Raw genomic sequence first — 16,555 nt, 5'->3', positions numbered from 1 at the left:
AAAAACACAGTGAGCCACAGCACGCAAACACGCCCCTCTCAGGGTCCGACAGGGACGGAATACGGGAGGAAGGACACGGTCAGCCCACAGCACACCGACACGCCCCTCTCAGGGTCCAACAGGGACGGAATACGGGAGGAAGGACATGGTCAGCCCACAGCACACTGAAATGCCTCATTATACATGAACCAAAATGATGGTCTCAAGAAACCATAGATATTTGGGAACAAATGCCAGAGATTCTGAAACAGGCAGGGTGGTGGATGGGCTAGGCATTCATCTGCCTCCTCTCTACCATTTTTCTTTTTTTGAGACAGAGTCTCACTATGTCATCCTCAGAAGTGTTGTCACAGCTCACAGAATCTCAAACTGTTGGGCTTAAGCGATTCTCCTGCCTCAGGTTCCCTAGTAGCTGGGACTACAGGTGCCTGCCACAACGCCTGGCCATTTTTTGTTGTGATTGTCACTGTTGTTTAGCTGACTCGGGCTGGGTTTGACCCCACCAGCCTCAGTGTATGTGGCTGGTGCCGTAACCACTGTGCTCTCTCCACCATTCTTTAAGCACAGACCTGCTGACTAGACCAGGTCTGCCACAGACCTGGAGCAGGACAGGACGGGAGGGGCTGAGCCTAAGGGACCAGGGGCCTACCTTTCATTGACACAACTTTCAGACCCCAGGAAGTTTTCAAAGCCTTGTTATTTGACCTGTGATCCTGTTTAACAGAGCAGGAGTGCTCAGCGGCTGACTGGTCAGCCTTTGGCCAGTGGGCACACCTTACAGACCACCTGAGAGAATTTGCTGGGGATACAGCGATGGGGACTATCTATTTCCTTCCTCTAAGGCAGTGTGTACAAATGTACAAAGCAACCATACAAAGGGCGCTGGCTCCTGTTAAGAAGGGGGCTTTATTTCCCCTCTCTCCCTAAAAGATCCACGTAGATAGGTTGGACTCCAGAGAGGACGGAGTTATAAATACTCTCCCTGTGCCCAACATCATCCTAAAATGAATGCTCCGGAAGGACTCCTTGTCAAACTCAGTGTCGGCCACTGCCCCAGTCCCCCAGAAACGTTACCAAGCTGTGACTTAGAAGCAGATTCAGTCAGCAGCCCACAGCACAAGGCAGATTTTCTCTTCTAATCAGCAAAACACAGATTTCACTTATTCCCTCATTGCTGTATTGAGAGAATCAATCTTAAAGGTGACTTTATTTCTTGGTTTGAACCAAAATATAGTGTGGTTTTTTGGTTGTGTTTTTTTTTTTTTTTTTAATAATTACATGACTGTATTGAAGAGCTTAGGAAATGGTTGAAGTATCAGCATTGAATCTTCAAAAGCTCCTCCAGCCCAGTCTACGACAGGTGCGTGATGGTAAAGATGTTGCCTCAGACTTTCTTCATAGTCACATCTGCCTTCTGTTCTTCAAAAATTTTTTGTGTTTAAGCTTAGAAATGTTTAAAAATAAATACACAATTCAAATATGTTCCAGGCAAGATGGGTTATTTAAATATTGTGTGCAGGTTTTACTCGTCCCACTCTGTGCTCCCTACACCACACATTCTCTTCAGGTCATGCGGGAGCTGCACCGTTAAGGCTAACAGTGTTAAGTTTAACCTAAGGGAAAAAAATACATGCATACCATGGAGTACTTTTCAGTTTTCTGACAAAACACAAAAGCAAGGAAGAATGATTTGACTGTTTAGTTCCAACCGTTTTCAATTTTTTACATAAGGTCAATGTTGTAAATTCTATTCATATTTTTACAGAACCTGAGTGAATAGAAAGCAGAGGTAAATCACTACTTTCTATTTAAAGCAAATTGGCTTTTTACAGATCATAGGACCTTTATTTTAAAAGTAAAAAAAAGAAAGAAAGGAAAAACATGTTCTCTCCAGGAAACAGCGGTGGGGTGGGGTCTATCTACAGGCAGCCCGGCCAGGTAGGCAGGCTCCAGCGGGCTGGGCTGGGCGTCTCCGTCTCTGCTGCTGCTGCTGGCACCTGCCGGGGACGCCTGCACAACAGCAGGTCCGCATCACCACAAGAAACAGGACCCTTCTGACCACTGCACTTTACACAAGCTTGGCAGGAACTAAAAGATACAAACAACTCAATTACTCTTCGTGGCTTCTTTTTGTTCTGAATCAGTAACCTGCAAGGGAAGGTGTCCACAGCCCATTCTGCCCTCACTGACCCACCTACTTCCCCTGAATAGCCCAGAGGATGGGGACAGGGCAGCAACACTGGGGTACAGCGCTGTTTCTAGACAGTGTGTGGGTGGCAGGCATGAACCACGAGTTCCGAAGTGCCTTAGTACTGAGCTGACTGCTTGACACAAAGAGGTCTTTTAAATGCACGCTTGATTTTTAGCAAGTAGGAGGTATCAAGACTTTCATTTTGATTTTATGAAGCTCATGACACAACCATGGAAAAGTGGCTGAAAAAAACTTGACTGCGTGCTTGTAATAACCGCCCAAAATAACGAGGGAGTAAAGCCACACTCTGACATGTTTCCCAGCAGAAAGTGATGAACACAGAGCCAGGCAGGTGATTCCCTGGTGGATGGACAGACCCCACAGGCTTATGCTGACTTTAAAACACTGTAAGAAATTCAAACTTTATAAAGGTCAAACCAAGTGCAGTTAGGCGTGCTGATCATCCCACAAGAGCCCATGGCTGTTACTTTCCACGATGATCTCCTGAACTGTTACAACCTGGTGTTATGCCACCAATCTGATCCACCTTCAATTTCAGTAACTGATAAAAACATTTACCAAGACCCTAATTTTGGCATCAAAAACATTACTTTGTAGGTCAGAATCATAAAATAACTCCATGTTAATTTGTTAATTTATGAGATAGAAAACATGCAATCCTGAATTCTAAAAAGGCCATTTAATAACTTATCCCAATTACTCTTCCAGGAAGGAGGAAGAGAGAGGGTGTTTGGAATTACATTAGAACACAATGTTCAGAATAAAAAACATCTGGACAGAAAAATCAAGGGCCAATAAATATTCAATCTACATGAACTATAGGAAAATAGGAGAAAATACTGAAACTCCACGGAGGTGCATAGAAGCCCATGACCACTTCTGAGATTACTCTTTGGATACTTCATTCAATTTGCCTAATGGCTTATAAAGTGTGCAACACGATTCAGGAGGACGTGTCTTTAATTTAGCTCTAAAAGCTGGTGAGTGCACATAGACTTTAATCACAGATGACTGACATCATCAGAGTGATTAACAAGTTTCTAGTCTGGGAACTCCTTCACCCAAATCACCTGCTACCCTTTGGATCCAGGTTTCAGACCTGCAAACACTTTAGGGCTCTTCAGGGCCAGGGAGAGCTCGTTGAGGAAGGAGATGAAATGCGAGTCCCTCTCCGATTTCTTTGACTCAAAAATGACAACAATGGTAAAGTGAGGTTCTGGGCGGGTTAGGAAGTAGGTGCTCTGGACTTTGTCATCGTAGAAGTGGACCACCTTCTCCAAGCTATTCAGGTCGGAAGTGCGATCCGTCATGATCATGATGACGTTGGGCCAGTGCAGGACCGGCCTGTCGCTGGGCAGAGAAACCACAGCTGGATACTGGTCCACGCCCTTGGGGGCCTCTCTGTAGGAGTGGGGGTGGTGATAGCCATGACCTTGAAAGCTCTCAGAACCTCGGTTGTCGAAAATTAAGGACACATTGGCAGCATCGTATTTCCTGATAAAGCTGGAGATCTTTCCGAACAGGTCTGGGTTGGCTTTCGCAGTCAGCGTCTTCATTTCCGACGCAGTCGTCTGCCGGCTCAGCGCCTCGTGAAAATAGAAGCTGAACTTGGCCAGAAGCATGCTTTTGAGTCTCAAGAGCCACAGGAACAGGTGTGGAGGCTGCACCGTCTTCTGAGACTGGCCCCCAAACAGGTGCTTCTTGGTCTCCCGCTGCTTCTCGAAGATCTGGCCCCAGGTCTGCAGCTTGGTGTGAGCACTGTGTAAGTTGACCAGGGAGGGGAGGAACTTCCACTCAGACACCTGGGCCTGGGCCTTTAGCAGGTGACTCAGGACATCGACTTCCAGCTGGAAACTGCTTTCCAAAGGACTGAGGATTGGGTGGTGAAATCTAAAAGGGGGAAGGGAATTAATAAGAGATAAGTGAAAGTTACTCCACTTGCAACACTGACATCTTCCACCCTCAAAGAAACAATGAAGCCAGACAAATATTACATTTCAGGGCATATAGCCTCAAGTTCAGAGTTATGTCAACATATTCTCCTGTGGAAACAGCCTGATGTTTTTTAAAAAAATGAAAGCAGTCAGTACCTTCTTTCTAAAACAAGCTATAGCTCATTTTATCATCCAACGCTTTACAGCCAATGCTTTCCTTAAGAGGACATGAATTCCCTGTACAAACCTTCAGAAAGAATTCTTATCAAGCTCTTCCATAACATATACTAAAAATATTTAAATGCTCAACATTTATTAAAGATAAATGTGAATGTCAAAACTATTTTTCATCCTCAAGAAGAGCCAAAAATTCATGTTAATGTTAGTCTGCCAAGACATAGAGATTAGTATGACGACATTATCATTTCCCTGTCTCCACTCTGCCAACCGGTTAAGTGGTTCTCAGTCAAAAGTACACACCTAAGCTATGGCAGCACGTTCCAGAGAGTTGGAGTACAGAATAAATTAACAACTATTTGCAGAGAACATGTGAAAGAAAAGAAAGGAAGGAAGGAAAGGAGGGAGCGAGGGAAGAAGGGAGGGAGGCTCACTCCACAGATCAGAGGGAAATATAAAAATAGACATGTCTGTGTAATATTCTAAAGAGACACAAAAGTCCCCTTCAGAAGCACTAACTTGGTGCTTCACAAATCCACGCTGTGGAGTTCCTTCCAAAAGTAGTATGCTGGTCTCACACATGTGAGACGCCGGAAGCCCAGTCAACAATAACCCTGGAGCACAACAAAGGGAATGTACTAAATGCCGAAGAACTGTACGCTAAAAACGGCTAAAACGGTAAATTTTATGCTAGTATATTTTACTACCATTTTTTAAAAAGCTGTAACATCTTCTTATTTGAAACAACTCATTTACTAGTTCTTAGATAACAATGCTCTGAGGCTACAAAAAAGCGGTCAGCGGTTTGCCATCCTGGACCTTCCACAGTAGGAGGTATTTGCAGCGAATATGAATACATTTATTATATATAGTAACAGTTCAGAGAAAGCAACAGTCACTTTTGGTCAAAGGATTGTGGAGGACTTAAGAGACGCACGTGAACTGAAGCACAAGGCTTGCAGAGTAGGGAGGCACAGCTCAGCGGTGGAAGCAACCCCAACGCGCGTCCACAGGAACTAAAGGAAATGTGGTATGTGTTAATACCAACAGTGGAAAGTATGAGCCTTAAAAAAGCGGGAAATCCCATCACAACACGGCTGAAACTTGAGGACATGGAGGTAAGAGAAATAAGTCAGTCACAGAAACCCAAAGACTGCACGATTCCACGTATATGTGGTGTCTCAAGTAGTCACGTCCACAGAAATGGAAAGTGGAGCGGCAATTTCCAGGGGCAGGAGAAGGGAAATGTTGCTTAATGGGCACAGGGTTTCAGTAGTGCAAGCTGAGAAACTTCTAAAGACTTGCTGCGTGAGAATGTGGATATCCCTGACACTGGTGAACTGTACACTTTAGAAAGGTCAATAAGGGCCAGGCACAGTGGCTCACATCTGTAATCCCAGCACTCTGGGAGGCTGAAGTGGGAAGATCGCTTGAGCCCAGGAGTTCAAGATCAACATGAGCAAGACTGAGATCTTATCCCTACAAAAAGTAGAAAAATTAGCCAGGCGTGGTGGTAGATGCCTGTACAGTCCTTGCTACTCTGGAGGCTGAGGCAGGAGTATCGAGTGAGCCCAGGAGTTTGAGGCTGCAGTGCCTTGTTGATGCCACTAACCTCTAGTCCGGGCAACAGAGCAAGACCCTGTCTCAAAAGAAAAGAAAAAGTTTAAGATAGTAATTTTTATGTTTTTATTTTTAACTACAATAAAAAAAAAGGTGGGGGAGAAGTAGGCAGGCCTGGGCCATGTGAAGTTGGGGTCTTCATCTGCTGGCCCCAGTTCTTTCCCACCCCTGATTCCACACCCTTTGCCATGTGGCTCTAAAGGCCCTTCCCCCCTGAACTATGGACGAGGCCACGTGACTTGCTTGCCACAGAGATATTAACAGATCTGATGCAAGCAAGGGCTTCAGGTGAATCTGGCTGGCTTGTTCTCTGGCACTGTGAACACTGCTCCTACGTAGCTGCGTCCCCCCAACCCTGGGGTCAGAATAAATACATGTGGCACAGAGCTGAGCACAAAGCCGGGGCAGAGAGCCGAGCCTGGCAGATGTTAGGTGCAGCTACCCAGGGGAGCCCAGCTCAGGTCAACGCACCCCCCAGCAGACCTGCAAACCCACAGTGTGAATTTGGGGGTGCTCTGTTATGCCTGTGCAGCAATAGCTAACTGATCCATGACAGAGCAATGCAGAAACACTACGCAAATAAATAAATTTAATTAAAGTAAACAGCAGATGCCAAAGCAGAGAGGCTGGAGATAGCAGCACGCATGGGGAGCACGCTGCTGTGGACTGGTTTGTGGCTTCTGGGTGAAGTCCTCAACAATTTCTCATTGAAACCTCTTCCTTTTTACTAAGAACGTACCTGCAATTTAAGGCATTTGGGGAGGGATAGTAGACACACTGGGAAAGGCAGGCTGGGCCCAGACCGCAGAGGACGGGGGCTGAGTCTCCACTGTTAGACCTGTGCGGGACAAGTGGCCAGCGGGGCACTTTCCACAGAGAAGCCCCACAACTGCACCGCTGCTGCTGTACCCGTGACGTCAGTGGTAATAATCATGCTCCTGGAGCTATGTACCTGCAACTACCAAACTGTGCCAGGAACAGTCTTATCACAAATCCTTTTTTGAAGGAAAAAGGACATAAATGCTAAACAGATCATTCTTCTGCTTGTAGTGAGAAATCTGTCAGTTGAAGCCTTCAGATAACAAACTGTGCTTCCTAAAATGCAAACAGAAATTTGTGTAGATCAATTTTTTAAAGTTCCTTAAATTTTAGCTATAAAATTATGATTAAATAACTAAAATCTAGAGGGAAGGGGATTGGTGGTAGAAGGAGGGGGATTGATGGGATTACACCAGCGGTGCATCTTACAAGGGTACATGTGAAACTTGGTAAATGTGGAATGTAAGTGTCTCGGCACAGTAACTGAGAGAATGCCAGGAAGGCTGTGTTAACCAGTGTGATGAAAGTGTGTCAAACGGTCTGTGAAGCTAGTGAATGATGCCCTATGATCATATCAATGTACACAGCTATGATTTAATAAAAAAAAAAATAAAAATAAATAAATAACTAAAATCGCTAAATGATAACATTATTCTCATACCATAGGGATTTTTAAGAAACTGTCTAGAATGCATAAATCACTTTCTTTAAAAGCATTATTTCTTAAAATTATATTCTTAATTTAAGAGAGTAAATATTAATTTGCATTTGTTATCTATCTTCCAGATTTGTTTTAACCATGAAAAAGAAAGACTAATCAGAATTTTCTTTTATGCCCACTATACCAAATAGGTAAATAAATGGGAAACTAATTCTACAGAATCAGAAAATATTCCATTGATGCTTCCTTGGTGGGGGAGGGGGACAAGTTCTTTTCTTTCCTTTTTTTTTTTTTGAGATAAGGTTTCTAGACAAGGCTAGAGTACAGTAGTGTGATCATAGTTCACTGTGGGCCTTGAAGTCAGGAGGTCAAGCAATCCTCCTCCCTCAGCCTCCCAAGCAGCTGAGGCTGCAGGCACTTGCTACCACACCCAGTTAATATTTTTATTTTTCATGGAGATGGGGGTTTCACTATGTTGCCCAGCATGGTCTCAAACTCCTTGGCCTCAAACAATCCTCCTGCATTGGCCTCCAAAACTGCTAAGATTCCCGGTGGGCACCACCACACATGGCCTATCAAAAACCCAAGTTCTACCTCAAAAGTATTCAAGGAACAGAGGATACTCTGACCTTAAACTCGTGTTTCTTCTTCTAAATGGCACACAATAAAACTCTTATATATGTTAATAATTATATTAATAAAGTTCAATTTGAAATGCAGCATCAAATGGTAGTGATTCCTAAGAATGTGGTGGTAATGATGATGTAATGATAATAATAATCATGCAATAAGTTTACCAAAAGGGAGGAATCCTTTCCCCTTTTAAACATAATTCTACTCTAAATACCAGAAGGAAAAACAAAACACGCTTTCCGTTGAGCTCTGAAAGCAGGCAGGACACTGCAGTAACTCACACAGGGTCTGCAAGTCAAGTCAAGGCTGGGGCTGCAGACACTATGTGCTCCGTTCATCACGCTTAACTATTTTAATGCAACAGCATTTCCTCACCATTCCCAGTATTTTTCATGAACTCTGATGTGTATCATAAGAATTCTGACATACAGCTGCTACAACTGGGGCAAATAAAGATCCTTTCAAAGACAATTGGATCCTCTGGGAAAAGGGTTATTAACTCCTTCAGTACAACGGAATATCAAATAGACATTATTTCTCCAGAGTGCTGAAACCACAAGAGAAATGACTTTGGTCTAGCCCAGCTGCCAAATCAAACAGTCCACAAAAGAAAGGATGTCCCCCTGGTAAAGGGCAGAACCATGTTAATTTAGACCTAAAGTAATCCCACTTCCCAAAGAAAATCAACATATTATACAGAATTTCAACTTTTCAGAATTTTTTAAAAAGGAATTTATGTTGTTCAAATTGACCCAACACCGCTAATCTAGATCACTTTTAGGTTAGGATGTGTCTGTGATCAGGTATTCCCTATTAATTAGAGAAAAGTAGCAGATGGAAAGGTGGAATGGGGAGGGCGTGTGGGGCAGCAGGGGTGGGCGGCATCTGGCAGAAGTATCCACTGGCCCTGCTGAGTACTGCAGCAGAGTCCCCAGATCCATCAGCACCCTCACAGCAAAGAGGCTGCACCCAGGGGCTGCCCTCAGGGCTTAAAGAATAAACTCTGAGCTTCTGCAAGAAAAGGGAGAAATACTCAAGGCTCTGACAGTAGGGTGTTTCAAAGAAGATTCAAAAAGGATAGTTCACAAGCCTAACAAATGAATACAGGCAAACACTGTACTCCTCGGAGAGACCCAGGCACACACACATATCACCCTGAACAGTACCGCAAGGTTCCATTTTCCATAAAAAATAATTTTTACAAAGTAGCAGGTGTGGTGCAGCACACCTGTGGCCCTCGCCACTCAGGAGGCTGAGGCAGGAAGATCCCTGGAAGTTAGGAGTTGGAGGCTACAGTGAGCTGTGACCCTGCCACCACACTCCAGCCCACAGCAACAGAGCAAGACTCTGCCTAAAAAAAAAAAAAAAGCCAGGTATAACTTTTAAGGATTACTTCATTCTCAATCTTTTTGTATTGTTAAGAGAAGCATCCATCCAGCAGGATGTTAAGATTCAAAGAGGATAGCTCACAAGCCTAACAAATGAATTCAGGCAAACACTCTACTCCTCAGAGACCCAAACATGCACACGCATCAGCCTGAACAGGATGGTAAGTCGAAAGAAGGCGCCTACTGTGTACCCAATGATAATTAATATGCACAAAATATAACACAGCCATTTCCCCTTCACAGTTATTCCATCATAGTTGTCATTAGAATGTGGGAAATACTCTGAGCCAGCATGGGACAGGTGGCCCTGTCCTCCCCCCACACCAACCTGGATCTGTGTTTCTCCCTTCTCCCTACACTGACCTAGAGCTGTATTTCCTGAGGACAGTGTCCAAGAGGCCAACCAGCTCCTCTGCGTTGATGTACTTCTGGGAGCTGAGGGTGTACATCTTCTCGTAGAAGTCCGCAATCTCCATCCGGGCCTGGACAAAGAAGCACAGCTGCTCAGCCAGGTGGGAGAGGAGCTCCTCCACGTGGGGGGCAGCCCCGCCCGGGGCCCCGCGGCCAGCTGCCACCTTCTTCAGTTCATTGTGCAGGGAAGTGTAGATGGTGCGGATGGAGTCCTTTCTGCTGAAGAAAGATTGGCCCCCTGCAGGCAGGTGACACAGCACATCACAAGTGAGAACGAGGCCAGAAGTCCCGACACCTCCCAGCATCCCGAGGGAGAAGACACAGACCCGCCCCGCTCAGTGAACCTCCATCTGCCACATTCTGACTCCCACGTTCTCGGGATATACTCTATGATTCAGATTTCGGGGGGGCGGGGGGTAAGTTAAAGGAATCCCTGATACAATTCACTAGTGCAGTGACAACCCTAAGTACAATTTCCTACATGTGCCCAATGCCCCCTCCGCACCACCTCACACCAAGAGGACCCAGTTTACTTCAGAGCATAATCAGCCTAGCAAATGATGGAAACCAGATCTAAACAGCCTTCCTTTCACCGAAATATAGTTAAGACAAAACAGAACACCTGAACAGTGAAACACTGTCATTACTCTCAGTAAATCAGAATTTTTCCTTTCTGCTTTAGAAGTACATCTTCTGCTGAATCTTATCATTTAAGCCATACCAGAAAACAGAAGACACACACATACCCCCTGACATATGAAAGCAGACTACTAGGATCCCAGGATAAAAGAAAATCACAGCTCTTGACAAGGCTGACTTTGTATTTTATAATGTAACAACCACAGGCTGACTCTGTACCTCACAATGTAAGCACAGAGGTGGCCTCTGTACCTTACAATGTAACAAGCACCGAGGCTGACTCTGTAGTTACCATGTAACAAGCATCCAGGCTACCACTGTACATTACATTACAATATTCTTAAATTACAATATAATAAGCACCACCATGCTGTGAATTACTAAGACTAGGAATCAATATAAACAGCTGCTGTGGGAACTCAGGGTCCTAAAGGAAACTACCAAAAAACGAAGACTCAAAACATGATTTGCATAGTCAAAAAAGATCAAACCACACAGACTTCACTTACTTACTTCTATATTACACATGATCGACAACATTTCTAATTACAGAGCCAGCTTCATGGATGTTTTCTCAAGCAATTCTGAAAATAGGGCCAGAGGAAAGACATGGACAGAATGAAAAGAAACAGGGCAGGTTTAAAAATGGTTCCTAAAAACATACAGAAACCTCAGAGACGGGGGACAGTTTACATTTCCTATTGATAAGTCCAGAATGCTTTAATGAATGAATTTCTTATTAATCTGAACATATTACTAAAATTAGGAATAAAAATTATTTAAATCAAGGCATTTGCAAAATATCCTCTTAATAAACCATTTCACAGTACTGATTTTGTCATTACATCCCTCACTACTAGGGTGACCCACTTGTCCCAGTTTACACAAAACTTTGCAGGTTTTAGCACTGAAACTCTGGCTTCTCAGGGCACCTTTAGTCTAGGTTTTTTAACAAAGTTCCCAGCCAGACACAGTGGATCTTACACCTGCAACCCCAGCACCTCGGGAGGCTGGAAGATTGCTTGAAGCCAGGAACAGGAGACCAGCCTAGGTGACACAGTGAGACTCCATCTCTACCAAAAACTTTTTAAAATAATCGGGCATGATGGCATGCCGGTAGTCCCTGCTACTCAGGAGGCCAAGGCAGAAGTATTGCTTGAGGCTGGGAATTTGAAGTTGCAGCAAGTAGGATTGCCCAGTACACTCCCACCTGGGAGAGAGCAAAACCCTGCCTCTTAAAAATAAATAATCAGGGCGGCGCCTGTGGCTCAGTCGGTAGGGCGCTGGCCCCATATACCGAGGGTGGTGGGTTCATACCCGGCCCCGGCCAAACTGCAACCAAAAAATAGCCGGGCGTTGTGGCGGGCACCTGTAGTCCCAGCTGCTCGGGAAGCTGAGGCAAGAGAATCGCGTAAGCCCAAGAGTTGGAGGTTGCTGTGAGCTGTGTGATGCCACGGCACTCTACCGAGGGCCATAAAGTGAGACTCCGTCTCTACAAAAAAAAAATAAATAAAAAATAAATAAATAAATAATTAATCAATAAAACAGTTCCACATCTTGGGAACTCCACAGGCCTGGGCAAATTTGAACAACGGGTCTCCGAACAACTGAAAGCTTAGATGTGTTTCCTCCAGTTTACCATCCAAAGATTGAGTAACTTGCACATTATCACTCCGATTAATCACATCAAAACCACAGGCAGACCAATGGTGATGCTATCATCCTAGGTGGGACTGTGCCTGGCAAGCTCTACCTTCCTCCCATGCCTACCCCTATTCACTCCAGGTCTGCTGATTTTATAGAGTGGCGTATACAGAACAAATGTGTGTCTATGCTTCCATCTAGGACAAAGCTTCTTGGTCTAAAGGCCCCACTGGCATCTTACAGTCAGGACTCACTACAGCAGCCTCAGGTACACGCCAGCCACAGACTGAGGTCAAAAAGACTGTTTTCAATTGAAATGTGCTTATACTCAGGTATAGGAGAATTATGTAAAACTCAAAAGTTTTAGAAGTCTGAATAACTTGGTTTCAAATCCCAGCTCCCAAATTTACAAGCTGTGCATGTGCAACAGTAAAGTACTTGGCCAATCTGTTTTGGTGGTGGTTATTCTTAACAGAGCTGCTAACATAACAAAGTGAAGTAACATTTGGTATGTAATGTGCCTGGAACAAAGCACATGTTCAATAATGGTAACTCCTTTCCCTTCTGCTTATAACCGACACTAAGAAAACCTCCCAATGGGGCGGCGCCTGTGGCTCAAGGGGTAGGGCGCCGGTCCCATATGCCAGAGGTGGCGGGTTCAAACCCAGCCCCGGCCAAAAAGAAAACCTCCCAATGACTCACAATTGAGCTTCTAAAGCTCTTATCCCGAATTGGGACCTTTATGTGAGATAAACAAAATAGCTACCTATTTAACAGATAGCTAAGTGAGCTCAACTGTGTACTCACATTCATAAACAAGATGGCCTTGGTAAAAGTTTTAACTTTGCATTGAAAAAGGGATACCATCTGTCTCTAGAGTTTCTGGGGAGAAAACACGAAGAAAGAGGGGAATACCTACCTTCAGCAGCTTACCCTTCCCTGGAGGAACAGAAAAACAACAGACATGCAAACCAAACTGTAAAAAGCTTACCCATAAACACCCATCAGTATGTGAAGCCAAGGAAAACAAAACTACTATAAGAGAGGTCACCAACACATTTCTTTTAAACAGTCTCTTTCCTCGAAGTTCTTAGGACATAACCCCATCTGCTAACATTCCTGGTTTGGAATTTCCAGCGAGGACTGGCCTTCCTTCATGCCAGGAAACAAGGGATCAGAAGCACCTGACTTCCTTCTCTTTTCAGTACTGTGAATTTATAAAATATAATTATTCTGAATTATTTCCAGAAGGCCTTAGTTATAAATACTCAAGATTTCTCAAGATTTCAACAGTTTTCCTCATACTATGAAATTTCAGGTACATTAACAGAGCATGTAAAACATCCTGGGCATTTTATTCAACTTCTTGCTAATGATAAGTTTTAAACATCAATTCTCGCAGAGGTTGAGGAAATTCTCCAGTCATGAATCAGGGAGAGAATCACGGCCTCCAACCATCCTGACAGGCAGAGTCAGCACATCCTAATCACCATCCTTCCCAGACACTATTCTTTCCTCAAAGCAAAGTGAAGGCTCCAGAGAAGGCGCCATGGACGGTTTTCAGTGAGGGGCCAAGATGGGCCCAGGATGACCCTGTCAGGTCCGTCCTGGGTCTAAAGGCCCTACTGGCATGTGCCATCAGGACTCACTGCAGAGGCCTCAGGTACACACCAGCCACAGACTGAGGTCCAAAAGACTCAGTTTCTAACTGGAATATACTAACAGGGTAGATCTTAAGTGTTCCTACCACAAAAAGAAGGGAGAAGGGGAGGAAGGAAGAAAAGGACAGAAGGAAGAAAGGAAGGAAAAAATGGTGTACATATAAACACACACAAGTTGTGCACCTTAAATATATATAGTTTTTATTTGTCAATTATACCTCAAGAAAGCTGAAAAGAGACTTTGGAACCATGTTGTAGATTTTTAAAAGTATGCATTAACTTGTTTTGCTTTTTAAAGAAAACCATATAAATATTCTAATTAGCAAAGTACTTAGAGAATGGGGAATGTTTTAAACGAAAACACCAAAGTTCTTTTCCTAATTTTTTAAGAACAGTAGTCAATCTGATAATTGTTAAGTCATACTGTAAGCACACTGATACCACATAAGCTCCAGGACAATAAAAAACCCAAGATAACTGCAAAGATAAAAGTAAATTCTGGAACTTATGTTTTACCATATGTGTAAATAAGTTATGTTTACTCAGAAGTGAGGAAATCACCTAGGAGCCTAAAAGTGACTGGGCCAGCTCCACTGCGCCAAATGTGTGGGCCAAGTTCAAGGGACAGCCTCTGGCTCACCCAGGCCAGCTGGTGTCAAGCAGAACTGATCACTTCACACACTAAGGACCACTTCACAAAACCCAAGTCAGACACAGTGAAGATCTCAGACACACATTCTTAGGAGCCAGCTCTGTTTACGTGAAAAGCCACCTCATACAATTTAAAGCTAGAGCAGCAGATTCTTAAAACAGAGACAATGAACGAAATTTAGGAAATACAATGAGACATTCCCGGACTAAAAAAACCATGTGCAGATTATTTTTCTGAGGAGATTAAGTCCACAGATTTCATCTAATTCCCATGGATGAGCAACTTGGGTCAACAGCCGTTCTTTATAAAGTTGAAGAGTCTAAAAACCACCAAAACATTAATACTGTCAGAATGTTGCCCACCTTCACTAGTACAGCTAGAATCCTTCTCATGTTCATGTATATAAAACACATACATGCACTCACACAGAAACCCAGAACACATTGTATGTATCGTAATTCACATACACATTTTTAATAAGTTAAATGGATACAGACTCAGTCTGACAGTCAGAAGCAGGCACTCTGGTTTAGGCTCTATCACCCATCCACACAACTGCACACACAATTTGCTGATCTGTACGGAGGGGAACATGATACCATAATGGCCCCTGTAAATCTGTGAGAAGTGCCACTATAAAAAGGAGAGGAAAAAAATACATAACGTGGAAGTATCTGATCAGTTTTTGCCAGTAAATTAACCTCCTAAACCAAAAGTTATTACGTGAATAGCTATGGCAGAAATTAGGAATTTCAGAAAGCCAGGCCTCTCCAGTGCTTACTGAAAACGCAATAAAATGTATATGGTCACCTTCAGGCAATATAAGGGGAGAATCAAAATGAAATCTACACTCAATGTTACCCTTTTATTCTCTGTGTTATAGTTCATATGTATGTACATCAGACTCCCTGCCTCTGATCTTTCGGGTCTAACACAGGTCGAAGTACTAAACAGACTCTAAAAGCTCTCTGAGTCAAACATTTATTATTCGTCATTATTAAGTATTTGCATTCATATACCTTAGCTTTGATGTCTGTCATTTCCTACTCATCTACTCATCCGTGAATTGTTTCTCCACTAGTGAAAATGAGTAGAATTAGCTCTTGCATCTTATTTTCCCGGACAAGATTCACATGGGGTGCTAGGAGTGTTTACTATTTTCCCCTTACATTTCCTTTTGCTAGTGTTAGACGTGTTTTGCCTTTCCTGTCCAGTTCATTTATTTCTTCGCTCATTAATTATGCACCGGGACACTAGGAGGAAAGGGCAGGACTCCACATGTAACTCTCAGGGGCCTGAACCTGCAGAGGCAGACTGAGTGTTCGTTGGCAGAACTAGTTCGTGTCGCCAGGATTTGCCCTCTGGCTGCAGCATTTCTAGATAGAACCAAGGCTCAGAGTTTGGGTAACTGCTCACTTATGGCACCCATCTATGCACCAGGAAAAACAGCAAACCTGTGCTCTGGGGCACAGCCCTGCCCAGAGCGCCTGCGCAGTCCGCCAAGCTAGCCGCGCGGCGGTGGGCGGAGCCGCGGGACCCCGGGGACACACCCCTCCTTCCTGCCGCTGGGGCTCGGGGGTCGGCGCGGAGGTACCTAGTCTCTGCCCCAGGTAGGTGAGGCTGTGATAGACCTTCTCGGCCGCGGCCAGGTGTGCCAAGGCCGCCAGCAGCGACAGCCAGCTGCCCCCCGCGCTCTTGTTGGCCTCTCGTTCTTTCTCCACATTGTCCTTGGCCTTGTCGTAGGAGAAGATGCCCAGATGAGAGAAGAATGTCTCCAGCACCGCCTGCTCCACCGGCACCGGCGCGGCCAGCGGGATAGACTCCCCCATGCGAGCCGCGCTCCCGTCGGTCCACGTGGCTCCCGCCGCTCGCACTTCCGGGTTCCGCGGGAGCGCGCGTGCGCAGGAGCGTGCGTGTGCGTGACGGGCCGCCGCCCGGCTCGCCGCGGAGTTCGAGAGGACCCGGGTCGGGGCCGAGGGGAGGGACGCGACCGCTCCCGGCTCCCGAGCGCCTGGGCTGCCTCAGCTCCGACCATCCAGGCCCCAGAGCGGGGCGGTAGACGGCCGGTTCGCGGCCCGCGGAGCTGATGCCCCGCCCGCGAGCG

The 16,555-nt window shown here is 44.9% G+C and overlaps 1 protein-coding gene across 1 annotated transcript; it reads right to left on the bottom strand.

Annotated features, from left to right (window-relative positions):
- Positions 1 to 1,498: 1,498 nt before the first annotated feature.
- Positions 1,499 to 16,280, bottom strand: KICS2 (KICSTOR subunit 2). Its single transcript, XM_053557283.1, has 3 exons — positions 16,046 to 16,280; positions 9,808 to 10,093; positions 1,499 to 4,102 (listed from the first exon to the last, which is right to left on the bottom strand). Exons 1-3 carry the CDS (start codon positions 16,278 to 16,280, stop codon positions 3,286 to 3,288), a joined length of 1,338 nt encoding a protein of 445 aa, XP_053413258.1. The 3' UTR covers positions 1,499 to 3,285.
- Between the last annotated feature and the right edge of the window lie 275 nt (positions 16,281 to 16,555).

The sequence above is a fragment of the Nycticebus coucang genome, chromosome 12 (genome assembly GCF_027406575.1).
Source record: "Nycticebus coucang isolate mNycCou1 chromosome 12, mNycCou1.pri, whole genome shotgun sequence".
Taxonomy (NCBI): Eukaryota; Metazoa; Chordata; class Mammalia; order Primates; family Lorisidae; genus Nycticebus; species Nycticebus coucang.
This window is presented reverse-complemented; position numbering and strand designations above follow the sequence as displayed.